The 26,065-nt window shown below is 41.4% G+C and overlaps 5 protein-coding genes across 6 annotated transcripts; 2 read left to right on the top strand and 3 right to left on the bottom strand.

The window, feature by feature from the left end:
* The first annotated feature begins 1,370 nt into the window (after positions 1 to 1,370).
* On the top strand, positions 1,371 to 10,809 carry LOC131887134 (gamma-butyrobetaine dioxygenase-like). The gene is made up of 7 exons (XM_059235663.1): positions 1,371 to 1,510; positions 1,579 to 1,784; positions 4,415 to 4,619; positions 9,218 to 9,429; positions 9,497 to 9,702; positions 10,261 to 10,430; positions 10,510 to 10,809. Exons 1-7 carry the CDS (start codon positions 1,411 to 1,413, stop codon positions 10,710 to 10,712), a joined length of 1,302 nt encoding a protein of 433 aa, XP_059091646.1. The 5' UTR covers positions 1,371 to 1,410; the 3' UTR covers positions 10,713 to 10,809.
* On the top strand, positions 10,739 to 13,674 carry LOC131887135 (gamma-butyrobetaine dioxygenase-like). The gene is made up of 7 exons (XM_059235664.1): positions 10,739 to 10,866; positions 10,957 to 11,171; positions 11,853 to 12,069; positions 12,146 to 12,357; positions 12,715 to 12,920; positions 13,045 to 13,211; positions 13,376 to 13,674. Exons 1-7 carry the CDS (start codon positions 10,797 to 10,799, stop codon positions 13,531 to 13,533), a joined length of 1,245 nt encoding a protein of 414 aa, XP_059091647.1. The 5' UTR covers positions 10,739 to 10,796; the 3' UTR covers positions 13,534 to 13,674.
* On the bottom strand, positions 13,605 to 19,125 carry LOC131887139 (ATP synthase mitochondrial F1 complex assembly factor 1-like). Of its 2 annotated transcripts, XM_059235668.1 has the most exons (6): positions 18,781 to 19,125; positions 18,526 to 18,694; positions 18,252 to 18,413; positions 17,656 to 17,859; positions 13,963 to 14,155; positions 13,708 to 13,889 (listed from the first exon to the last, which is right to left on the bottom strand). In XM_059235668.1, exons 1-5 carry the CDS (start codon positions 19,074 to 19,076, stop codon positions 13,964 to 13,966), a joined length of 1,023 nt encoding a protein of 340 aa, XP_059091651.1. In that variant the 5' UTR covers positions 19,077 to 19,125; the 3' UTR covers positions 13,708 to 13,889; position 13,963. The 2 variants fall into 2 exon arrangements, with proteins under 2 accessions (XP_059091652.1, XP_059091651.1); XM_059235669.1 differs by lacking the exon at positions 13,963 to 14,155 and having other exon boundaries at positions 13,605 to 13,889.
* Positions 19,126 to 22,898, bottom strand: LOC131887131 (squamous cell carcinoma antigen recognized by T-cells 3-like; the record flags this gene model as incomplete). Its single annotated transcript, XM_059235659.1, is given in 3 exon segments — positions 19,126 to 20,107; positions 20,198 to 22,089; positions 22,872 to 22,898. Coding segments are annotated over 3 exon segments (2,812 nt in total), but the record flags the coding sequence as incomplete, so codon positions are not given.
* LOC131887141 (pre-rRNA-processing protein TSR2 homolog) lies at positions 22,091 to 23,172 on the bottom strand. The gene has a single exon (XM_059235671.1). It carries the CDS (start codon positions 22,787 to 22,789, stop codon positions 22,190 to 22,192), a length of 600 nt encoding a protein of 199 aa, XP_059091654.1. The 5' UTR covers positions 22,790 to 23,172; the 3' UTR covers positions 22,091 to 22,189.
* Positions 23,173 to 26,065: the final 2,893 nt, after the last annotated feature.

Genomic DNA, 26,065 nt, shown 5'->3' with positions numbered 1-26,065 from the left:
AGTACTGTATGTACTAGCATCTTCGGCTTTGTCTTGAGGATGCACCTGAAGGCGATGAGCATGCTCGCTCGATTCTGATTCAAAGGAAAGAGATACTTTCTCCGCAAGAGATTTGGCAAATGCCTCATTGGACACTCGGGCAAAGCTTCGTCCGACAAGATCACTAGTGTCTGTCGTTATTCCAGTCTCATCTGAGGACCTAGACCTTTAGCTTCACTGACTATGAGCAATCTAATGACTGTCAGCCGTCCTTTCTCTCGCCAAGACGTAATATTGCTCAATAATTGTCAGGTTATTAGGCATTTGTCCTTTAAGAAGACGTGTGCAAAAATGAGAATTACTGTCCCACATGCGATCGAAAGGGAAGTCAAATGTGGGACTAATGAATTAATTGATCAAATATCAAATTGCTTTTAGATCAAGGTGAAACATGTACCATATATGATGCTTTTATAGAAAGTGAAACAAGTGGTTCAAAGACCATTGAATTGGTCCATAGAGAATATGTAACTTGGACAGAGGCCTGTTTTTTTAAACGCTCTTACCTCGGGGTTAAGGCTTGGGCGTTATTCCAAATAAGCATCCACAGTCCACTCCGCTTAGCGCATTTTCGTGGTGAATAACGTTCAAGCACCAAACTCCGAGGTAAGACCTCTAAGAAACTCGCCTCTGCAGGTCAGACAGAGGGACTACTGTAGTTTTGAGTGAATTGCGACCATTTTCCTGTCTTGAGGAGTCTCAAATTGTTTCACTTCCACAAATTTCAATTTAAATTTGATAAGTATATGAGAGCAACAATACTAACAATTAATGCATAGTAATGAATATGGTTATAGAAATTGTGCAAATATCTCAATCAACTTATCCAATGAATAAATGCATCAAGTCCAAATGTTCAGATTTCGGAAGGCTTCCTCACGATCCCTGTTTGCATGAAATGGAAAGCTTGGTTGATTACATGATCAGAGTTTCAGATGATTGTAAGCCTTTAAACCTTTAACTTTGTCTACTCCATGCACAGACACAATCCCAATTGTTCTTGTTTTAGCCATAAATTGCAGCCAGAACGAAACTGAAAGGAGAAACAAACCTCTGTCAGAGGAAACGAACCCATCTCCGAACTTCAAAGAGCTCATGTGAAAGAACTGGACACGCTTTTGAACTGGAAAGTTTTTCCTTTGATTTAATCGGCCTCCAGTCAACTCAAATTTGGTGCTAACATATCCTTTTGTTTAGCCGCTTCATCATATCCATCATTGTACTCGTTGGCTTGCAAATACGTAAACAAATATGAAGAACCTATGGCCCAGACATCTTGGGGGGGAAAAACTCGTTCTTGTCCAGAACACCGTTAGATAATGTATGTCAGTTTGGACAAGCATTGCTTTTGGTGTTCGGGTTCATCTTAACATGCCTTTCCATTGGTCTTCAACATTGCTTCGTAAGGGAATCCCTGGCTCGGGATTGATTCGAAGTTTGACTCAAAAATCAATCCCATTCATAAGCTCAAGTTAGATAACGAAAGTGTACCACCTCTCAGGCCAAAGAATGATCCCATCATAATTGCATTCATTTTAGTTCTCCGAGTTCAAGAGAGTGAAGAGTGCCTGACGATAGAGACCAACAACAGTGAATCATATTCGTATCCGTTTCTTTGGCTCCGTGACAACTGCCAATGTCCCCAATGCTTCAACTCGAGTTCACAATCCAGATCAAGTTTCTTGCGCGATCTACCCCCAAGTGTGAAACCATCGGCAATTCAAGTGAAAGGCTCTGGATTGAAGGTGAGTGTCACACGCAATCATGAAAGCAAATCACCAGTCATTCCTCGAAATCCCATTGGTTCGATGACTCTGTTTGGTTCATTCGCAGGGAAATACCCCGCTTATTTCAAGAAACCTTTTGATGTCAAGACTGAACCTATTTGTTAAATAGAGAAATGATCTCTTCCGTGAAACTCGTCAAGCAATAAGATATAGGATTATTAGGATCAGACAATTAACAAAGAAAAAACTCTTGCCCGGAGAGTGGCCTTTGGTGCTTGTTGCAGACCCATCGAATCGATCCCCGTATGTACAATGAATCAGCTTTATTTTTAGAGCTATGAGGTACGTTTAATGGGATAGTACAAAAAGATCATGCCAAATTTTCCCGCCAGTGCCCTTGCGTCTATGTGGCGAGTGCTCCTCTACCTCTGGTATCTACAATACGTACACTCTAGGGTATGTGCCGTATGCACACTTGAGGCTGTTTGTTTTAAGGAGATAAGAGAGCAAAGCCACGATTATTTTCTTTAGAGATACTGAGATATCATTTTGGACTTATAAACAGCTCCAATATTTACGAACCATTCATTTGCTCTTTTCGATATCACATAGAAGCTACCCCATTTCCAAGAAAGCTTGCAAAAGCAGGGGGCAATTCGCATTAAAAGAAACTCTACTCAAAGACGAAAAATCCTTTCAAGGAATCCCCTAAAGATAAGGCATATTTGCATTTTTGCATCTTCTGTATGCCTTTCATAAATACCCCATAAAATAATGGAGTGATTCCAAGACCCTTTGAATAAACCTTCAGCTTGCGAGGTTCTTTACAACCTTGAATTCCCGATTCAAAGCTTAATATTCCTTTAATTTGGACAATTTTCACGATTTCTTTGTACTTGAGAATTACCATTAGTGTTAAAATCAAATCAAATCTCCTACTTCATATATGTTGCGAAGACCCAGTTGTGATCAGAGTATCATCCCTTTCAGACTATGGGGGAAAATCCTCGGAACAACGCAAATAAACTTCTCCTAGTATTCTTTCAATTAAGTTGGTTTCCAATCCATAAGCCTCTGAATTTGATTGCCTGTACCTGACAATTTACCTCAAAGACGTTTCAAAGTTGGCGTCATCAATTTCGAAAGCTATCACCATCTACCGTTCAAAGGACCGGTTTCTTGAAAAATGACTCGTTTAAGATAACAAAACTGTCTACAACAGAATTTGGGCACAACAGCTGCTTGGTGACCAGTAAAATTAGCAATTAGAGAACCAAACTATCACCACAACATTTGGATAGATTATATTATGATCTGTACATTCTAATTCCTACCAGGCACTTTGTCTGTTGAAGTTAAGGTTTTACTAAATTACATTTTTTTAATTGTACAAACCATCAAAGGAAGTAAAAATGGTTGTGAAAGTGTTCTTTGTAATTACCTCATTTTTGTGAGCAATGATAAACTCAATGTTTTCATCTTTGAACAAAGTATTGTTACCCTTTGGAGTGATTATATTCATGACAATATCTTGAGATAATGCCAACTATGTCTCTTAAATTTGGCATTCTAATTAACTTTACAACACAAAGGAACAAAAACATCAGGCAATGATGAAAAACTAACCAGTGCTAATTCACCTACAATTTTAATGTGCTACTCGTTTCATGTGCCTGTTTTTGATGAATATGATGACATCCTATTAATTGAAGAAAAAAAGCAAATACTCTAATTAGGTGAGGTAAAGTTATAAGCTCCTAGTCTTCTTACAGAAGGTTAGTGCATATTTTTTCTAGAAATAGAGGACTTTTCTTCATTGATGAAAAGACGAGCTAAAAAAGGGCCTTTGCATTCCTTTGATAAAGAAAACATGACTTTAAATTTCAACAAAAAAAATGAAGGAGAAAGAAGAGATCTGGATTATTCTTTTCCGTTAACCAGCAAAGAAACACTGCTCCTGCATGTTGAGTATTCTTACTGCTGGTCACTCACTAGCTTTACAAGGTAAACAAATTTTGTTATAGACAGCCAAAGTCATGAGTACCAATTTGGCATTATATTTCATACAATGTGATCAAACACAAGCTTTCACTTGTTTAAGCATTAGACCTTTGCCATTAATGCATTCAACAAATTAATGGATTTCTTCTTGGATTGATATTCTGATTCGGACATGAGGGTCCTCAAGGGGAGATAGCCTGGAGAGAAAAGGTTGAGAAGAACAGAAGCCCTGCATTTTGGGGGACTTCCTTCCTTTTTGAACACCCTGCCGTACTTGCCTCTTTGGATTTATCACGTTGCTTTCTGTTGCTCATAGCTTGACTCTTAGATGGTGGGACAAGAGCATCATCAGAAAAGCGCCATTGCGGCCAGATTATCATGACTCGTTTCACCGTGAAGCCGTATATTAGTGGGCTAGAATCAAACTATATGGACATAACTGCTAGCCAATAACTATTTTCTTGCTCTAAGATGGGAATGTTGCTACTAAAACGATGAAAGATTGAACCATTTGCATACAAGGCAACCTAAACCTGATGTTGAGAATGTATTGATATGATTGAAACAATTGGTTGCATTTACTCTTTGTTTATTCAACGACCCTTTTTAGACCTACTCATCACATCCATCTTATAATTGCTTTATAGGCACAGATTACATGGAATGATGGACACGAGAGCACTTTTGAGTCGCAATGGTTATTGGACAGGGTCTTTTCAGATCACGTGGACAAACAAGTGGGAAAAAGATCTGAGCCTACGGTATGGGATGCCAGTTACAAGTCCACATTGATGACTTTCGATTACGAGGAAATTTTGACCAAAAAGTCGACGATGCTAGAGTGGCTCCAGAGTAAGTAATTTCAAAGACAAGGATTTTCGTTAATGGTATGGTTCTTGTTGAATTGCCACTCATTCACTATTTTGACGAATGTAATAAGCACCTACATTCTTAATAGAGCATTTGCACTGGTATGGTGTGCTTCAAATATAATGGACCACCCGATGCTCAATGATATATGAATATTGGATTTGCAATCACAATGAAATTAACATAATTGTTAGATATTTTAGCATTTCTGTCCGTAACATTACTAAACCCTTCTAGATATCGAAAAAAAACTGATCTTATTGTATATACTGTTTAACATTAAACAAAGTTATTTCAAGGTGCTTTTCAAGAGGATCGAAATTTGTAGTAGATGAAATCGAAATTTGTCAATGTCAATTGGAAATAAAACGGTAAAAAAATCTGGCACCTGACCAGTCTCTATTCCTCTCTCTCAGAGGCTCGTTCAACTTCATTCGAAACATCTTTGGGGCTCCAAAGAGTGATGATCAGGAACAATATTCGATTGGTCAAATTCCTAATACGTGGTTTTTGACTAACCTCCCATTACGAGAGATGGTCGGAAAAATTATAATTTTCAAAGCATATCATGTTGCGACTGGTTAGTTTTGCTTTCTTGTGTTCCTCATCATGTTTTGACGTATTTGCGAGGGAAATAAACACATTACATACAATGTAACATTCTCTGCATCATCTGGATGCGGACAAACAACCGTGAGCAGTTTTGCAGTTTAGAGCCAAGAAAGGACTCTCATAATTTAGCCTTTACTTGGTTCTGGTTCGTGGAAAAAGTATTACAATTGTTATATTTTACTATTTTGTTGTTGAAGGAAAGAGTTGTTATTTTTTCTCTTGCTTTGTTTTTTCACGGACTTTTCTAAAAGCTACAAGGAATGTAATCCCAAATACTATTCAAATGAAAGGTTATAATTCGTCTATTTTGTACCTTTTAATTTCTATATGATATTTGGTCTGCCAACGAATTTGAGTTGGCAGACCGAGCTAGTTCTTGAATGTAGGGTTGATCTGGAATGCTATCTAAAAATTGGTCCAAGTCTGACTTTAAAGATGCTACCAGATCAACAAGGCCTACGTATATTAGAGGGAAGCAAGTTAAACAATGAAGGAGCCCGAGAAAGAAGAGAAGTGGACTTCATTGTTCGAACTAGCCTAGATTCTCGAGGGCTTGAAGGTGCTCTCAAAACGCACATTGAGCCTCTACGGTCACTAGAATTAACCCTAAATCCTGGGTTGGGACAAAGCTCATGGATGCTTTTGAAGACGTACAGTACCAGATACCTTTCGTACCTTCTCTGAACACTGTGCAGTCCCAACTTTTCTAGTCTCTCCCAATACGAGAGCTCTCTCATTCGTAATCTTTGGACTTTCTCGACCTTTTGCAAACCTGCTGAACTCATTGGAGCCCAAATGGGTGAAGGATATTTAAGATGCGGCTGAATAATCGACGTGTTCAAAGGTAGCATCGTGATGCAATCTCTGGACTTAAACGTGCAATATACCCAACCACACATTTGAAAAGCTTTACCCCCCTTTAATTGGATATGCTCATCGAACTTTCCATTATTTTGGAGGACAACACCTAAATCTTTCATAGATGAGACCTGCTCAATATCTTTATCTTCATTTTTTTTTTTATGAATGGAGTGTTCAGAGGGGTTGCCCCAAAGGTCATTGAGCGGAATTTTATTCCGTTCAAGGTCATATTACTCTCAGTAACCCAAGAATAAGTTATATATATCTAGATCCTTTGCAAGGGTACTGGAATCTCGGCCATTCCTGAATTCCAATTTTTACTGAACAAGAAGGGGCCCTACACATTGTGACAATGGACAGATCAAGACTTTGGATGTGACAAACTAAGACCTCTACCTTTCCGTTTAACATTTGTACATGACTAATCTGGAGATCATTTCTAACACATAGACATGTGGGAGTCTGGGATTATCAGGACGTATCCTATCGCAACGGACTAAGTTGAAACCAACTGTGGTTAGTTCCTCATCGAGAACCCTTGGTCGAAGCTAGGTTTATGTTATGGAAATAAATTAAATAGCTCCATCGATAGGTAGCCTCTCTAGAATCTTAACCTTTGTACTGCTTTTTTTGGAAATCAAACAAGGCACGTTCACATAAAGCCCTTTTATTGGCCTTTCTTTGGAAAGACTAAGTTCACAAGATCTTGGACCATCCTCTCCAACCGTAAAAAATCCCGCCTATCAACAAAGTTATGTTCTAATACATCTGCATTAATCAGTTCATTTTTTTCAAAAAATACGAAAACGAATCGAAAAAGAGTCCTTTTTCGTTTTTTCGAAAAATTACCGAAAAATTCATCGAAGTAGAAGGAAGTGTGTTGGGTACTACACTGCAACCGTAAAGTCCTTGCCACTTGACAGAGCACGCCATTTTATCATTCATATACTATTGCTTGCTTTCAAATGTAACGTTAAATTTACTTACTCCAATAATTCGAGTGAGTCTCTGCTACAACCACAAGTTGGTCTCAGACAGTTACAAAACTTGGTGCCATAGTTCTGTAGTTCTACCCATTTCTAGTTGACTTACGTATGGAGGATCATTTCATCTTTGCCGAAAATTTTCTTGTTCAAAATTGAGCTATGTACATGCCACCACCAAAATCAACGGGCAATAGATATAAGGCATTTTTCAACCATATTTGGAGAAAAAAGGCAGATCTGGCACTTCCTAAACCTTAATACCAATGGACATTTTAAAGGCAATTTGAGCCCGTGATGTCTACCAGGGCATCACTTTCAATCACCGAAATAAAGTCATAAAGGAATCAGGATTTTTAACAAGCAACACAACTTCCAATTGTCAAAGGTTATGGAAGTTTTGGAACAGAAGTCTCCATGAGAGAGGTCAGGAAGGAGAATCAAACCAGCGACCTCTCACATGATAGAAAACTTCTCTAATCACTGCACCACATCTCCTCCCTATTAGGGTGTCTTCCAAGGCGAGATTCGAATTAACCTCCTCCGGGGGAATTGTGCCGCCTTGGATACATCAGATATCAGACCAATCAGCTATTATATATCATCCACTAGAAAGTATTTATATTCGGAGTTCTTTCCGAGCATATTAAGCTTGGGCTTAAATATCCTTTCAGAAAACATAAATCATATTCTACTTGTTCGGCTTGTCTTGGATAGCAAAACCGTAAATACATTAATGTTTACATTTCGGTCTTTCTTCGTCTTAAATCTTTTCCTTATGTTTAACCCCAACCTTTAGTGGGACATTTACTCATTATGGTCCTTAAGGAGTGCTTGAGCCCGTTGAATAGGCGGTAAATAGATCGAACAATTTTTCGGTTTTTTTTGTTTTTTCGGTGCTTCAGATTTTAGAAAAACCGAAGAAAAGAGGTTTTTTTCGAAAGATATTTTCTCGAAAATGGGAGAGGGAGAGGGAGAGGGAGAGGGAGGTAGGAGGAGGTAGAGGGGGAGTGAGGAAGCTAAACGGTTTAGGAATGGGGGAATGGGGAGGGGTTAGGGTGAAAAGGAGGATCAGCTCTAAAACTATGAGACTGAACTTGTTCGTACCTTTGTCTCCTCTGTGTTCCCTCTAGACAGATAGAGGAACACCGTACGTTAAAGTACATTTTAAGCCTCATGGACTGACGGCACATGTATGGGATAAGAAAAAGGACAATCTACCTTTGAACATCCTTTCTTCCTATTGTATTTCTCAAGAATTTCTTGAGAAGCTGTTGACACCCTTTAGGATAATCAAGCTGACAACCTTTTCCTTCTTCAGGACAAGGCTGCTTCTGATACACAGGACACGCCGTTTTCTCTACAACTGTCTTATCGTGATCTATTTCAAGAGGATCTACTACTTCAACCTCTACATTGGCTAAATCAGTCGATTTCCTGGCTTCGGAGTGAGCTTGTTGTTCAAGCAGCACCCTGGTCTGATTGACCCAAGCAACTAAAGCCTCTATGATAAAGGGCTCATTGACTGCGGAAGGGTCTTTTCCCTGCCAAGACCACGTTCAAACATTGTCTAGCCTCTACTGACTTTTCCTAATATAGCCTTCATCATGAATACAAAGAGACTATCAATAGCAAACACAATTAGCAACGGGATCAAAAGGCCAATCAATAAACTGATGAAGAGGAATAAGACTGGTCTAAGGTCCTCACAATCACTTCTTTCTAATTTCAGCTCAATTGAACGATTAAGTCAAAAGTGCTGACCTCTAAAAGCACAGTATATAAAAAGGCAGGCACAGAATGATTGAATGAATGATGAGAGGACGAGGCCATTCATTCTGTCAAGGGTTATGTAATGAGCTTGGAGAGACAATCACTCTTGATCCACTCCTTCGACTAAAGTGAAAATTGAAATTTGTAGTTGTAGTTGCATAGGACTAGTTACATATGAATAAGAGCGCGATGCATTCATTCGATTCCGAAATGCCAATTCTTGACCCAAGCATCTCCGTCCATATTCCAGTGGTTAATGGTCCTAACATTTCTGCCACGTTGTATTCTGCATGCAAATCTTGCATTTGTGGCTTTTATAATTGAGAAATGTTTTTTCTTGTTTGTTCCTAGGTTTGGATACGATGGGGCTAACAATGATCTCGGGGATGCCTCCAGAAGTTAAATCTTTACCCACGTTGATTGAAGCTGTAGCTTTTCCAAGATCCACTCATTATGGCCAATACTTTGAGGTCATCGCCAAAGCTCAGCCCAACAATACAGCGTACACAACCTCAGAGTTAAGCCTTCATTTGGACTTGCCCTACTACAAATATAAGCCTGGGGTACGAATGCAATCTTTTTTTCTTATGAATAGTCAAGAACATAATAATGCTTCTGTAACTTTTTCAGACTCAATTTTTGCACTGTATAAAGCAGTTTGAAGGCCAAGGAGGCGATAACAGGTTTGTAGACGGACTGAAAATAGCTCAAATTTTGGCTCGCAGTGAACCCAAGCACTGGAACACGCTGAAGACCGTTCCAGTCACGTATTGGGATTATGGATCGGAGGATATGGTCGGCCGATACCTCAAATTCAACTCTGTGCCGACATTTGAGTGAGTGTCTAAAAGTAACTTAAAACCTATAGCTAAGCTAATAATTGTTCATTTGCGACATCTGTTACGGGTGTTCTCGTCCTATTACATATTACACGAATGAAAGAAAATGACGGAAACTTGATATTGTTATCTTAAGATATGTTTTTGGCTTGCTGGTTTCTTTTCTCCACTCTAATGTTTAGGAAAGCTGTGCGAAGATTGAAAGGGAACATGAATTTGCTACCAGATCCAGATTTCAAGAGATAATTTGCGAAACCGCATCCTTCTTTTCAGACTTTCAAGAAAGGGACAAGTTTTTAGTTTCGAACATAAGTTGATTAGCATAATTGATAAAGCCTCTATTCAGGAGCCGGAATCATTTGTAAATTGCAAAGGGAATAGACATTGATTCCGTCGAGAGGGTATGTCATTTTGAACTCTATAAACTTGAAAGCCAAATGTGGATTATGCAACCAAGCAAGTTTTTCCCCGTTGAGAAAAGGAACCTTAGGAAATTGAAGACATTGAGTTACGTAAAGAGAATATCATTTTCTTTATCCTATGTTGTTTATTCAGACTCGACCGGAGTGGACGACGCATTCATAGAATCAACTACAGTGATCAAGTTCGAGCCTCGCATCAAAATGTTCCTTTGGCCCAAGTAACCCCACTGTATCAAGCTTTAATTGCATTTAGTCAAATTGCAAACAGCCCTCAGAACTGTTTCTCCCTCAAGCTAAGTCCGGGTTAGAAACTAGTACCATATCGGTACATGTTAATTTCCTCAAAGTCTTGAATGCATTAACCTTCAAGTGATTGTTTCAGGTCAATGTGTTGTTTTTGATAACCTTCGAGTGCTACACAGTCGCGAGGGTTTCACTCAATCATGTGGAAATGACCACGAGCCTCAGAACGACCTGAATGGGGGACCTCAATTCCCAAAATCTCGTCACATTCACGGAGCCTACATTGATTGGGACGAAATTGAGAGCCGCATGAACGTACTAAAACTCGAAAAACAGGATTGATGTCAGGGCAGCTCTACTTTGCTTTCATACAAATAGTAGTTTCTCAGTGGTCGAGTACTTAGCATAGAAATAAAAACCCAAGGCATGTTCAGGATAACGGAAGGAATTAAGTTCATTTCCTGTTCAGGTATTAGGAATTGGTCACTATCTTGTGGTAAGTCATGTCATGAAGGCTCAGCAATGTTAAAACGGCTTAAGGCTAAAGGTTGATTTGAGTTACTTGCTCTTGTTCCTACGTCTGTAGTGAATGGGCTGCGATTCAAAATTCACGAGAACGAACTGGAACTGGACGATGAGAAGGAATTTCGGAGTGAAAAATTTCCATTTGTCTGGCTTCGCGACAATTGTACTTGTTCCCAATGTTTCCAACCCGCCTCAAAAGCCAGATTTGTGCTCATGAAGGACCTCAAGTTGGATGTGAAACCGAAAACAGTGGATACACATCTGGATGAGAACGAGGTATTCAATTCGGAGGAGAACATGGGCACCACTCTAACGAATGAGTATGATTCAGTGCTGTTCAGTAAGAGTGTCCCCTAAATTTCAATCCGAATTTTTCACCCAAATGAATAACGATTGAGATTGCTATCACTTATCAGTATGAGGAAAATCTCTGAATATTCCCAGAAAGCTAATTTGGGCAAGACTTAAGAAGTATTTCACCACTTTCTTGACCTCCAAAAGGCATTTTTTCAAAAGCAAAACTGACAAACCTGGGAGCTGAAAATTAGTTTTGGATTGATTACCTTATAACTCTGGCCCCTTAACTACCAAGTTCATTTTTTTGACAATTTGTTTAAATACATTTGTATTCAAAGCACCTTTTTTAACAATATTAGCAACCAATACCTGGTACATTTGCCGAATGGGTTCCTTGGATTTGTCATTTCACACAAGAATCTAATGTGTGACAACCTTGAATGCTAGAGCCCCTAGTTCATCTTCTACATCAGTATGACCACAAAACAACCTCCAAGTCTTACGTCAGCTTTCGACGCATACACGTAATGAATGTTACGACTTAGTGGGTATCTCTTATTCCTTCTCATCATTTATTCGGGTTCGACGCGATGGAAATGGGCCATTTTCACTCTCTTTTTGTCCCAGAATTGATTCTACAATTTCTGTCTCGTTTCTAAGGTCAAGATAACTTGGGAAGATGGGCATGTCAGCGAGTTTGCCCGAGATTGGCTTCTGGCACGATCCTTTGCGGATGAAAAGGTGAAGCAAAGGCTGGCAGAGGAGAGGGGCCAAGATCAAAAAATTACCTGGGATGCAAGTTACATCAAAAACATGAAACAGCACAAGTTTCAAGATGTCATGAATTGCAACGAGAGCCTTTTATCGTGGCTGCAAGGTGCGTATGCAAAAGACCAACCCATTGCTTGCTTTTGGATATGCGCCCAAGGTCTGTCTGCGTTTGTTTACCCCAGATTTGCGGTTGTATGGACTCACCATCCTCAATGAGATGGAAAGCCATCCCAAAGCGTTGAGAGCTCTACTGAATCGAATTGGCTTTCCCAAGTCCACTCATTATGGCGAGGAGTTTTCTGTGATTGCCAAACCGGATCCCAACAACTTGGCATACACCAATAGCTCATTAGGACTTCATGTGGACCTACCCTTCTACCAATACAACCCGGGTGTGAGTGGCAAAATAATTAATGATGGCAATTCTCTGGTGGGATCCACAGAAACAGATCCATTTGTTCCCACCAGAGCTACGGTATACTGTAGACAGAGCACTTAACCAACTGCATAGTAGGCTGCATCATGTTACATTGCTCGTTTGAAAAAGGGCTCGGAAATCGAAGCCCCATCCACTTGGCGGGCGGATTTAACCCTCTCCATCACTTGGGTCATGTTTCCTGATGTTCAAAAGCAAGCCCCCTTGGATTTACACCAAATTGATAGAGGGATCCTTGGAAACAACAATTGTCAGACTCCCACTCACTCGAACCATTTCTGAGAGCATTCCTCTCGATGGCATTTCTATTTGCAGATTCAATTCCTTCATTGTGTTAAGCAGACAGACATGTCAGGGGGCGACAACGAGTTCGTGGACGGATTCAACCTGGCTGGGATCATTCGTCGCTCCCATCCAAAATATTGGAATTTGCTCACTAAGTTGGCCATCAACTTTTGGGATCGTGGGTCGGAACAATTCTCAGGAGAGTTTTACAAATACACTTCCCTTCCCACCTTTCAGTAAGCATCTCAAAGAGTGGCCCCAAGGGGTTGTGAGAAAAAATGCAAATAACTGACCAGGACTAAGAAAAGAACGGCAGAATCCTACTTGCATTCCGAAATTCACCAAATCTCCCAATTCTAGGCTGAACGCGTTCGGCGAAGTTTACCGTGTGAACTTCAACAACCAAGTTCGAGATAATGTTATGAACATTCCTCTGAAGGATGTCAAAGATCTGTACGAGGCACTCATGTTTCTCAACGATCTGGCCTATGATCCTCAGAACATGATATTGTACAAGTTGCAAGCAGGTATACAATTAAATCATCCCTTTTTATCAAATGTTACGACAAATGATTTGTTCCAAATGAATTGCTTTTTTTTTAATCCGACCTGGATAGATATCTAACCAACATTACTAAGTTGTTTATAGTCCGGCCAGAATTGCTACAATTACGCTATTCTTCGTTTTTAGGCGAGTGTGTCATCTTTGACAATCAACGCATACTCCATGGACGGCGAGGATATGCCCTCGAAGAAGGTGGTCACCGGTACCTCCAAGGAGGATACATGGACTGGGATGAGGTTAACAGCAAAATCAATGTACTCCGCTCGTCTCGCATCGAGACTTAGATGGCCCCCCACGAACGAGATGTTAATGACACATTAGTTTTATCATCCTTTTTCCTACCGACATAACCAAGTGGGACCTTAATGATCAAATTTATTTCAACTGTAATTATATGTGGTGTATAAATGGCTTTTGGAAAACTCCCACTAGTGTTTGTTGCTAATATGCAATGAGGACTGAGTTTGATCTTTTATTGTTTGGTGAAAAGCGCCATAGTCTCAACTTGAGCCACAAGATCCATGTGCTTGAACTCATTGGGCTTCTTCACGAATTTCTCCATGAGGTCTTGCTTCTCTTGGGAGGGATTACAGTAGTACATTTCCACTTGATTCGCCAAACATTGTGCCTCTTGAATCGTCTGCAAGAGAAAAATTAATACAACACTTTTGTTTGAGCTTAAATAATGAGGGCATGTTTTGTGCAGTCGAGACCTCAGGCACCGTCAAAAAATTGGGTCAGAATTGGTAGTCGAGATGAAGAAACCTCAAGCTCAGCGATTAGATCCATGGCATTGAATTCATCCGTTTCATAGGTGTATCTGTACAGGTGAGAGGCCATTTTCGGGTCATCGAGACCATAGTAAAGAACCATTTGTACTGCCAAGCAACTCGACTCTGAGTGAGTCTGAAAAGGGTAAAAAGAGGCAAACAAATTAGCCAAAAACAAGATGGATCTAATCGCTGATTGATTGGGTGAATCGAACACCTACACTCTCTTCCAAAATGTTTTGAGTACCGACAATAAGATAACTTTGTCAAACTGCATTACTGCATTACTTATGGAGTACAAATGGGTGATCTTTAAATCAGTTCAAAGGCGAGACACAAGAGCGAAATGAAATAAACCGAGACTGAGTGTTTTCTTTTCCATTTCACTCAGACTTGAATCCCGCAAATTCGTTTTTCTTCATTTTATTCTCTCAAAGACAACCATGCTAATTCGAAACATCTGTGCTTTCTTCCTTTGATATCATAACCCAATCAAACAATGACTCAAGTGAAATATATGAAATACAAGCGAGCATGGTCGGTCTAACAAGATTTAAAACGACTTCCAAAAGTAAACAACTACACAAGCAAACAACATAACCATTCCCCCACAGTAACATCTACTACCATGAGAGAATCAAAGTCAAAACAGAGTCAAAACGTTTCAGTGCAATAACAAATTCGTACTCTGCTCAGCTATCATTTCAGTTCCTTTAATTTGAAAGCGTCTCAATATGGAAGTAACGATAATATACAAATGTTAATTCGTCAAAACTTTCACTATCATCAGAATATCAGAGCAGCAAACCTCTTGAAACCATGGCTTCATTTTTGGATTTCTTGTATCGAAAGATGACAAGAACCTTTATCCCTTTCTCAGATGAGCCTGCTTTACGATTCTCTCCCTTATTTCACACTTACTGACGAATCCTGCTCAAAGACCTTAGGAAGCTTTTGATTCTTATTGACTGAGGCTGCAATTTCTATTTCTTATGGAGCCCTCTTTGGGACCAGGTTTAACTTGGAATTAGTTTTCACTGTGCAGAAAGTTGGAGTGGGCAGGGGACATCTTCAAATGTGCTGATTTATGAATTTGTGCGAATGAGCTCAAAACTCTACGAACCCTGTTACAGACCCCCCCTCCATTGCCATTCCTTTAGATGAAGGGAATTGACTGGACCCACTGAGCTGCACTTGTTACCTTCTCCCTTTTTCTTTGTTCACTTTGCGAGATTTCAATCTCTTCGCGAAAAGCAAAAAATACATTCATTTTTTTTGCTCAAGAATACATATATGCTCGCAGATCCACATGTTGTAATAGTTCTTCAAGTAACAAAAAAGAAAGAGGAAGAACCCTCGAGAAAAGTAATCTTTTGCAATGATAAAAAGATTCAGCATATCCCCCATAAGTTAATTGTAATCAATGACTAGTCAAAAACAAAAGACATTAAGCGCAGAAAAGCTCAGCTTACACACATGGGATATAAAACGACCAGGCGAGATTTTGAAGCAAGATCACTACTTCAAGTCCTCGAAAACAGAGCGCTTACGAACTCCATCCAATCTTGAAATCTCGTAGGCTTAGAAAGCTTACGCAAAGACGTCGGAATGATAGATCCGTGAAGACCAGAGTACCGACCAGATCACCACTGGCTTGGGCAATGTCAATTGATAGAAAGAAGAATTCGCAAGAAAACTGCATGGATTTTGCATGATCATTTTGAAAACTCTAGTATTTCAGGCGTTTTGAGGTTGTTCAAAGAACAAAAGGAAGTGCCAAGACAATTGTCAGGTCGGAGAGAATTGGCAAAGCTGACTGGAGATGCTTCGAATCGGAGAATATATTGGCTCAAGCTCAAGAACTTCAGACTTTTGGTTTGGGAAACGTTTTCACGGTCCTTTCGGAGAAATGGGGACATATCCGTTTGGTTTCGAGGAAGCGTCAAACCAGAACAAATTGGCCTAGTATCCGAAACACGCTGGGTTAAGACAGAAATTTACCAAAACAAAATCATGATCATTTATGGGGCACATTTTGGAATCAGGGGACAAAGAAGAACATCTTTGTTGTTCGAGACATATTCGTAACATTATTCTAAATTCTGAAGGCTAACCTTTTTTGTTTTCAATTTTGCTTTGGTTCTTTGGGCTTCGTGTCCTAAAAGTTAAAAAAGATTTAGCGCTAGTCTATTTAAGAGATAAAAGAGGTTCAAAGCCATCAAATTTGTCTTTTGATTCAAATCAATTTGTCGCAAAAACTTTGAATACAATACTTTCTCAATTTCACAACAATATGACAAAGGTAAAAAATATAGGTAAGAACAAATAACGATCGACTTCAACACCTTGGATTATGTTTTAAAGGTTATTTATTATGCACTTTTATGAACTAGCCATGAATTTGGGTGTTACACAAGTTACTTCTCTTGTTCCCTAATTTTTCGCTTCTTTCTATCCCTATCCTTGTTCTCTGTACTACATCTTTCCTATTTTTACATCGGTCTCCCGCACATTTCACCATCGGCAACCATCTCTTGACTCGCCAGATTTGCGAACAATCAGGACTTTCAGACAACCATAGAAGGCCCTAATTTGGTTTAGGTAAAATTCGATTTTACCCAAGCGTGGCAGGAATGGTTCTCACCGCACGAGAAAAAGGTTTCTTCGGATGAAAACCTCTTGGTTAGCGGAGGGGAAAAAATAATCTCATCGAAATATTTTACCATCTCTTTGTTTGGAGACACGAAAGTACTCCTTAGGTCCTTCATTTTTTCCAAACACCCTAGAGCTTTAATCTAAGTTGCCGCTACTTTGTGGCAGATTTCTCCACGGATCTCTCTTGTTTAACTTGTCTGAATTGAACGTGGGCGATTGAATTTCGAAGGTGCTGTATATTCAATGAGATATCTTGGTTTCGGAATTCAAATGAACCCAGTGGAGGAAAATAAACCACTCTTCAATAGTTTTTACAGCGTATGCGTACCATGCGTTAGTATTTGGCAACGAATTGAGTCCTCACTCGGAAAGAAATAGAAGAAAAATGAGCATGTGGGATTGTGCTTGATCTATTTCTAACTTCCAGCGTTATGAACAAAGGAGGATGAATTGTCTGACATTGGACTTCAAATGGGCTCAAACAATTGAAAATGGGTAAATTGCGTTTTTATGACTTACTATCTCCATCCATGCATTGCCCATCTCCCTAAGTGAGTACAAGGACACCTTTACTTATGGACGATAGCATTCATAGTTCTTCATTTCCTACTGGTACCGACTATTTTCCTTCATTTATATTAGGCATACTGCGATTGCCTCGATTGGACGTCCTTACATCATTTTAGGCTTTTCAAATAGTTTACTCTTGTTGTACTAATAACATTAGTGGCCAATGCTTTGAACTAGTATCTAAATCGGAATAATCCTGTAATATGATCAAAAGAGGAAGGATCAAGAAACACAAAACGAAAAAAGCATCCAATACAGTTATTCCGTTAGTAAGATTGCCAGATAGGGCTCTCTTGGAACAGTGTTGCAAGAAAGGCACGAAAAATACCGTTCAAATATGACTCCCGAATTTGCAGTTGTTCTAAAGGGTATCAGTCCAGTATTTGGGCGGTGTTTCGAGTGAGTACTTACCAGGACATTTGGATCATACTCGCCGACCATTAAAACGATGCCCTTTTCTTCCGCGAGATCCGTGTAATGGGTCAGAGTGAGACACTCAGGGGCATTTTCCGCATGAGCTTGGAAGTTGATGAGGGTCGTAAAATGGGCACCATTGCCCAGAAATTGAACCACAATGAACTCGTAGCCTTGCTTTCTGGGTAAGGGGAAGAGGAACTGAAAAAAAATGAAGAGGAATGCTATGGAAAGGACATTCGGTCAACTGCGTATAATTAGACTCCTCGGCATTTGAAAGGGAGATCAAAAGACCAATGGGCAGAGATGTATGTAACTGGATTACAAGCAAGAGCAATAAAGAAGCAAAGAGCTCAAAGACAAGGAAGACGACTTAGAAGAAAGTTGCGAAAACCAATCAGGGAACCGTCATTTTTGACATCAGCGATCAAACAAAGGGCTTTATCTCCTCTTTCTTTTACATCATGAACAGACTCAGGAAGGAACGATCGAAGGAAGGAAGACAGTAGTACTCAAGTGATGGTGGAAAGTGACTTGACTCAAATCCCTAGCGAGGAGAGTACAGACTAACCAAGCATTTTGATGACACTTACAGTCTTGTATTCCACAAAGCGCTCTGCCATCTGTTTGTACACGTCTGTTGGAATGACGGCGGATAAGGAATCTTTGGTCAGATGAAACTCTCGCCATATCTTGCCAATCTCTTCGGGCGTTTTGTCCATCAGTAAATCCACTTTCATACGGTCATTCAACTTCTGGAATTAGAGCCACAAAACTTTGACCAACCGTATTGACATTGGCGCCAGTTCTATTTCTGCTACTTATTATGTACAAACATGAAAGGCATCGTTTTCCTCCATCATGTACCTTTTCCTTGGTCATGGCTGCAACGGAGCCCGGACTAATATCCCTCTTGGGTTTGGTTGGGAGAGAGAACTCTTTTGCCAGAGAACTTTCAGCACCCTCGGGAGCAGGAGATCTTTTCTTCTTTTGCTCAAAATCCGCCAAGCGGTTCAAGAACTCCTCTGGAGAGGTCCTAGAAACGAAAAAAGCGAGGAAAAAATGAGGATTTCTTGCCGTGGGAGATCGTTGGTCATAAACTCTGGGGTGTTTACGGCTTACTTTTGCATTTTCGCGATCTTGTCGGCATATTTGTCAAAATAAGGGTTCTTCTGTAGATCATCCATGTTCTCTCCCTCGTTCCCCTTGTTGTTTTTGTCTTTCAAAAATACCAAACTTGAGTGGAACAACCGTCTTTGGGTGCTGATTCTATAATCAGTCACAACTCCTGTGTTAGTGGAAGTGGGAACTGTCGATAGGAAAGAGGCTGAATTTCGCCAGAAATAATTGCGAGTGAGAAGTGCAGTTGTCAGAGGGCGACCAGATTGGAGCATCCACGTGAAAAGAGGCGAAGACATAACTTGCAGACACTTGAGGAAATATACACACTTACATCAGACCCAACACCTGGAAGTAAAAACCAGATACGTACACCTACTGTAACAAAATACCAAATAGCATCATTAGGATGGAATGGTTTATTGTGGTTTTTAGCATTATCGTTTTAGTATTAAATTTCGAAAATCCTCATTGGACTTGACGGTTGAGCCATTACTTTTTGACGAAGGCAGATCGTCCGCTTTGGAGTTATTTGCCGCGTTCTTAGATGAATTTTGAACGACTCGAGGAACGAAAGCCACTTGAACTCGTCCGCGTCCACGGGGACCAGTTTCCTTCTTCCCACCTCCCAATGACCTGACGTGTGTTTCGGAAGCAAAGGAAGGTTGACCTTGGCTTCCTTTTCTTTCAGGTGGGTTACTGATGGCTACGGAGATCTCCTTGTCTTCGATGGTTGTACCGTCTGTCTTGAGCAGAGCAGTCTGAGCATCGCTTTCTTTTTCGTACTCGACAAATGCAATACCTTTGGAGTGGCCATTGCGATAGGTTACCAAACGAACTTCCTTAATTGGACCATGCTCTCCGAAGATGTCCCCCAATTTCTCCTTGGTAATGTTCGTTCCAAACCCTTTAACAAACAACTTGTTCTTTTCCAATCCTGTGTTGTACTTGAATTGGTGTCCATCTTTGCCTGGATTGAATTCTGAGATGAAAATGGGTCGGCCGTCTAGGAGTTCATTATCGCGAGCTAAAGCTTCTTGAGCAGAGGACCGAGAATGGAATTCCACGTAAGCGAAGCCTTTGGACTTCCCCGCATAGTTTTTCACCAAACGCACATCCACAACTTTCCCTGAGCTCGACATGATCTGATACAATCGCTTTTCGTCGACAGAAAAGTCTAGGTTGCTAAGAAACACAGTTCTGGCAATTTTGTCGGTTTTATCGGTCTTTTCTGGTGCAGCCGGAGACGACTCTTCAAATCCAGGAGGTGGAGCGATCTGATCGTTAAAACCCGGGGGAGGCTTAATATCTCCTTTGAACCCAGGAGGAGGTTTGATTTCGCCTTTAAATCCAGGAGGTGGAGCGATCTGATCGTTAAAACCCGGGGGAGGCTTAATATCTCCTTTGAACCCAGGAGGAGGTTTGATTTCGCCTTTAAAGCCAGGGGGAGGATTGATAACTTTGACAGGTCTGTCTGGGGAATTGCTCTCAAGCTTTGACGGAGACACCGGCAAAGGAGCTTTGAATGAGGCTGGTTCTTTTTCTACCTTGGCTTTTTTCACGACGGGGCCACTTGAACCTGATTGAGAGTTATTTGGGGTTTCAGTTGGATTCTTCCGTTTTTCTCGTCGCTTGGATCTATCGCGCTCTTTCCGCTTATCCACCTTAACCGGACTTGAGTTTACATCAAGCTCTTTTTGACAGGGGATCAATTTCACTCGCTCGGCCACTCGAGTCTCCGCCAATTCAATTTGATCTAGAGTTCCTTCTTCTAATTCAAATTGAATCCACAAGTCCCCGACAAGGTGAGGCCAGTCTTGGACTTTATCAAGAGCCCTTGGATAGAGCTTTCTCAAGTGTTTGGTATCACCGAACGTCTTCTCCATGGTCAGAAACTCGAGCCAAAATTGAGCCTGGGCCCCAACGACAGCCATTATATCGGACCAAATATTCCGAGCTGAGTCAATGGAGCCAAATAAATCACTTTCCATGGCGGTCCAAAGCCGGGCAATGCGACAGGTTGGATCGCAACCTAGAGTGACCACTTGTTCCAAAGCCTTGCCAAAAAGTTGACGCATTTCTTGGACATCTTTTTCTTCATCTTCTTTCTTTTCATGTTGATCAAATCTGAGTGCTCTTCGCTTAAAAGAGAGGAAAACCAACCAAACATGAGTCACATCAGCGAGCCCTGCCGAGAGGGCAGTTTCAAAGCATTTCACGATTTCCGGCCCAGGGCGTTCATATCGCTCCAAGGACCGCAAATAGCTAACCCACAACTCTCTGGACCAAGGGCAATTTCGTATAGCTCGTTCGTGAACGCCAAGACTTACGGTATCGATTTTCAGAGTACGATTTAGTTACTGCAAATACTCAACCCACACAATGGGTTCAAGACAGTGATCCGTGATCCTTCGTTCGAACAGACATTGAATTCGAGGTGGATGATTCTCTTTCAACTCAAAATCCAGATATCGTCGATATGCATCCAAATGACCGTCTTCTTTCTCGCGTAAAACCTCATTCTCCATGGGCTCTCGTGCATTCATCATGATTTTAGCCTTCTTAAACTTTTCCACCACATGACGTTCCACCACCCCTTTGAAATCGACCGTGGACCAGGTCTCATATTCAGCCATGGTTTGGTCCATGCCCAATAGGGGGACGGCTAATTCACGCTTGAAGATATCGTCGATTCGTTTCAGTTGAGCCGGTTTCTCGCTATCACTTTGAAGCCCAACCAAAGCACTTTCAAATTCGCGGTAAGCAGCCCAGATCAGGCCACCTTGCGCCATATGGAGACCCACACTAGATATCGCTCGTTCAAACACTTCACGGGCCATTTGAATACCTTCTGGCGAGCCGATATTGCCCAAGGTAAACTGGCAAAATTCAAGCCACACGTCCACGGAGGCGTAATCGCGAGTGGCTCGCTCGAAAAGTGCCATGACCCGAGTTCGTTCGTCGCTGGTGCTCACGAGACTTTGTTCGTCCCGGATCCAAGCCAACCATAATGGGGGCGCTAATGGATAATGCGAGGCAAAGGATTCACGGGCGAGCCGCAACCGGTCCAAGTCACCCATTGATTTTAAAATATCGACATGGTCCAGATGGGCTTGGTAGCTATAGGGATCCGATTGCAAAATCCGTTCGATGTCGGCTAATTTGGCTTCTTTTAGTTGGTCTTCGACCTCTTCGTCAGGCGAGTCATCGTGGTCCTCCAGTTCTTCTTCCTCCTCCTCTTCCGAGGCATCGGGCTTTTTCATGTCGACGCCTTGATTCGGTTTCGTCATGGCGCAAGTTGATGGGGCGACTCTGCAATGAAAACGAATGCTGAATTCGAGTGGATTGAGCCAACCGTCAGCACACAGTCAATGTTTCAATCATATCTATTTGTAAAATTCGTGTGTGACCGCTAGGACAAAGGAGGGCCGGATTTTACGGCACGACCTTTCTTTTTCGGAGCGACCGTGATCCAAGCATCGGGATCCATGGGGGCCGAAGTCACTGGTTCTTCCGCCTCGTCCATGGTCATCCGAGTCAGAGCGATGTTGGAAGGGGTGGACGAGCTCGTCTCCATGGCCACAGGAGCCGAACCTGGCTCGGATGGGTCGAGCCCCGGGTCTTCGACTCGGGATCGGGCCAAATCACAACGCGGTAACTGGCGCAATTCGACTTGGACTTGTTGGGCCGGGAGGGTGTGGCAGATCCGCTGATATTTGAGCAACATGGCGCCCACTTCTTCGTAAGATCCATCGTCGATTTGCACATGGAACTCATCCACGATGAGGTCCTCCAAGAATCCGGCCACTTCGTCGAGCGTGAGGTCGGGGTTTTCGGCGAACCACTGAGGGATGGCCGTGGCCAACCACTCCGCTTTGGCAGGGGTGTCGGGCCCGGCGCTCTGATGGGCCACGATCAATTGTAGGGCGGTCCAGTTCTTAAGAATAGCTTGCGTGGCGGTGCGGAACCAAAACGGTCCGTCCGACGAGGCCGACAAGACCGGCGGATTCATTCTAGACCAGGCCTCGGCCAGCCCGTAAGTCCTTGAGAGTGTTCCAATTCGGTTCAACCGGTGAAGAAGGGCGGGCACTTACTTACAGTGGTTGTCGGTGTCGTCCCCGATGGTCTTGCGATTAAGGTGCGGGTGTTGGTGGGTGGTGCTCTGGGGGAATAGAGATCGGCAATGCTATTGATGTTGTTTAATGGTTGACCCGCACGGCATCCATACACGCACGCTCGCACGCTCGCACTCTCAAAGGAGCAGCTGATGCAGCTGCCGAGATTCATCCATGCTGCATTAATGTATGGATAAACGTTATTCTCCACCGATTAGTTGGCAAAGTTCATTTTTAAATTTGTGGCCAAATGTTAAAACGTTTAGCTAAAGGCTTCGAGGGTTATCAATATCGTGTTAGGTTAGGTTGGGTAAGGTGAGGTTAGGTTTGACTAGGTTAGGTTAAGTTTAAAAAGTAGCACCGCCAACTAATCGGTGGAGAATAACGCTTACCGAAAGTATCGGCTATCCAAGATTTGTCACAACATTCGAACCAACAGGGTGACGACAGTCAACGCAGTCAACGTCATGGACTCTCAGACAGCATGAACTAAGACAAACATTACAGCAAACTCGCACCATCCGCCCATTAAATTTTCAATAATCGAGTGATTTTGAGTGAGTTGTGTTACAAAACCCAACAAAATGAACATGTTGGGTGTAATTCAGTGAAAGCACAATCAAGTTGGCTCAATTCCACAATGCTATTTGCTTAGACAAGCAGGTAAAATGAAATAAATGTCAAAATTTAATTCATGTAGTGTGGTTTGGCTGGGCATTTTGTCTCTGATTTTACTTCATGGAATAACGTCAGTTGTTCATGAACGCCGCCACTTGACATGCCCTAAAGGCGAGTTTGGAAAATCACAGATTTCCATCATTTTTGGATTTCTAAACTTTCAACGAACCAACCTTGATGGTATTGCTGCTTTATGTTTCTTGAACCAGAAACTCATGCCTAGCGGCCGAAGTTCCCTTCGGACGGCGTCGTCCCCCCTCACGTAAAATATGGCTCAAGGATCTGAGCTGACCAATACGGGAAAGTCGATAGGGGATGTCAAGTAAAGGAAATTCAAGGAAAAATCTGGTCCAGCACCCTGATTTTGGGCATTTTGGGGAGAGAGAACTAAGACAAACATTACAGTAAAGTCGCACCATTCGCCCATTGAATTTTCAATAATCAAGTGATTTTGAGCAAGTTGTGTTACAAAACCCTACAAAATGAGCATGTTAGGTATTAATCAGCTTACGCACAATCAAATTGGCTCAATACTACAATGCTAATTGCCTAGACAAGCATGTAGTTGTCTTTGATTTTACTCCATGGAAAAACATCAGTTGTCCATGAACGTGTGTACTTGACTAGCCCTATACAGCTTTTTCTTGATTTTGGGAAGGAACCGTGACTCCCACTGAGCCAGTGAAATTTTTGGTTTGAAAAGATTTTATTGACAATAAACAGATTGTTTTGTTTGTTTTATTTGGTACAAAATCAGATAGGAGCTCTCACTCGACCTGCAATCTGAATGATGGGTGTCCCAATTGAGGGATATTCCTGTTTTGTTGTCACAGCCCATCATTAATCATTACCTCATCCTTGGGAATGACCGCAGGTTCGCCCATTTCAACCAAGCTGTTAAAGCATCAACTTATGCTGTAAGGAACTACCGCAAAGAAGGTTGAACTCAGTGGCTTCCCTGGGATTGAACCATGATTCGCAAATTGGAAAGCGGTTACTCTACCAATACGGTACCCATAGAAAATCAAATAACTAGAATGCTCAAGCTCCACAGAAAGCACTGGATGAGCATGATTTCAGGTTAGCTGACGCTGGGTAGCAAGTGACAATCACGCTTCGTGAAATCTCCCTTTATGCAAGTTTAATTATTCCCATGAATCGTTCATTAGTCTGGTTTTCTTTTAATTTCTTGTGATTCTTACATGTGATGCATGTAGAAAGAGCAGTAGGATAATAAAAACATGCTTTTTGGGCATAACACATGAAACATGTTCAAAAGATTGGGACATTAGCAGAGCAAATCACATATTCAATTAATTGCCCTTGTTTACCAACGCATTTTGAAAGTGTAGCAAAATGTATCCAAAATTGCAACGCAATGATGAGGCATTCAGAATTTCGTTTCAATCTCCCAACAATTTGCTTCAATGTGGGTGATGTGATTACACCTTTACGTAATCAAGATAATTCCGACACCTCTCAAGGTCAGCCTGAACCCAGGCTTGTTCCTTGGGTTTCAGTTAAGTGTTTCCACCACATGGATGAAAATTGCAATTGGAGCCCCATCATAGCCCCTTCAACGTTTCGGTGTTAAAATTGTGGTCAGACAGCTTTCTCTAACCCGTTTTTTGAAGGGTCCTAGAGGAAAGCAATTGCTCGGCAAGGGGTCGTATTAGGAGTTTCAGCTCAGAATTTGCACGCACCGTCAACGATTCAGATTTGCACCATAGTTGTTCTAAGAATTTTGACTACAAACGGAACTTTTTGACACTCAGCGACAGCTGAAACGAAAAGCCTTGATTGATCTATTTATGGAGTTATCTATGACGGTACCCCAACGAGCCTTGCAATAAACAGAGATGGTCCAATTAACCAAGCCAGTGTAATTCGTACAACTTGATTATTTATAATACAATCAATTAATTGTCGTCAACAATATCATCAACTATATTCAAAAAACATGCCAAAGTCTTGTGATAAAATTTTGACTAGATATTTTCAAAAGTGTTTGAAGATATGAATATAAAGTATAAACGCCATAAACTAGCTATTTTAATGCAGCTGTAGCGTTGGATGCTTCTTCACCTGTTTCATTTTTGCTTTGAAAAATGTTGAAGCATAACGACAAAATGACTAAAAGAAATTTTAAATATTCCCTTTTTGATAAGCAAAGGGGAAAACAAACAGCTGACGTCATTCCATGGAGCACAACTATTAGGTAAGTGAAGTGAAGGGAATTGACAAAACAAGTAGCAGGCATCCTAATTTTGAGTACATTGTGGAGGGAGGTCAGAGACAAACATCACAAACAACTTCCACCATCAGCCCATAACAGAGGTCGAGAACACGGTCTGAGGTTTGACACTAGGGTGAGTTAGGAAGGAGATGTCCCAATAAAGCGCAAAGCTGCATGGCTTAGAACTGTAGTTACGGTTAGAACAAAACGCACAGATCATATAACGACTAGATGTCGCATTGGCCCGACCTCAGTGCAG

Source organism: Tigriopus californicus, chromosome 9 (assembly GCF_007210705.1).
Source record: "Tigriopus californicus strain San Diego chromosome 9, Tcal_SD_v2.1, whole genome shotgun sequence".
In the NCBI taxonomy this organism is placed as follows: Eukaryota; Metazoa; Arthropoda; class Copepoda; order Harpacticoida; family Harpacticidae; genus Tigriopus; species Tigriopus californicus.
The sequence above is the reverse complement of the archived record's forward strand: the minus strand, read 5'-3'. Positions and strand labels throughout refer to the sequence as shown.

Excerpts from the sequence above, each read along its gene's own strand:
- LOC131887141 (XM_059235671.1), bottom strand. The coding sequence starts at position 22,789 with ATGAATCCGCCGGTCTTGTCGGCCTCGTCGGACGGACCGTTTTGGTTC.
- LOC131887135 (XM_059235664.1), top strand. The coding sequence starts at position 10,797 with ATGTTCAGGATAACGGAAGGAATTAAGTTCATTTCCTGTTCAGGTATT. Across the intron at positions 12,070-12,145 it reads CCTTTTATCGTGGCTGCAAG|ATTTGCGGTTGTATGGACTC; the intron begins GTGCGTATGCAA and ends TGTTTACCCCAG. Across the intron at positions 13,212-13,375 it reads ATTGTACAAGTTGCAAGCAG|GCGAGTGTGTCATCTTTGAC; the intron begins GTATACAATTAA and ends CTTCGTTTTTAG.
- LOC131887134 (XM_059235663.1), top strand. The coding sequence starts at position 1,411 with ATGCCTTTCCATTGGTCTTCAACATTGCTTCGTAAGGGAATCCCTGGC. Across the intron at positions 1,511-1,578 it reads AATCCCATTCATAAGCTCAA|TTCTCCGAGTTCAAGAGAGT; the intron begins GTTAGATAACGA and ends CATTCATTTTAG. Across the intron at positions 9,703-10,260 it reads AACTCTGTGCCGACATTTGA|ACTCGACCGGAGTGGACGAC; the intron begins GTGAGTGTCTAA and ends TTGTTTATTCAG.
- LOC131887139 (XM_059235668.1), bottom strand. The coding sequence starts at position 19,076 with ATGTCTTCGCCTCTTTTCACGTGGATGCTCCAATCTGGTCGCCCTCTG. Across the intron at positions 18,414-18,525 it reads CAGCCATGACCAAGGAAAAG|AAGTTGAATGACCGTATGAA; the intron begins GTACATGATGGA and ends CTCTAATTCCAG. Across the intron at positions 17,860-18,251 it reads GCTTTGTGGAATACAAGACT|TTCCTCTTCCCCTTACCCAG; the intron begins GTAAGTGTCATC and ends ATTTTTTTTCAG.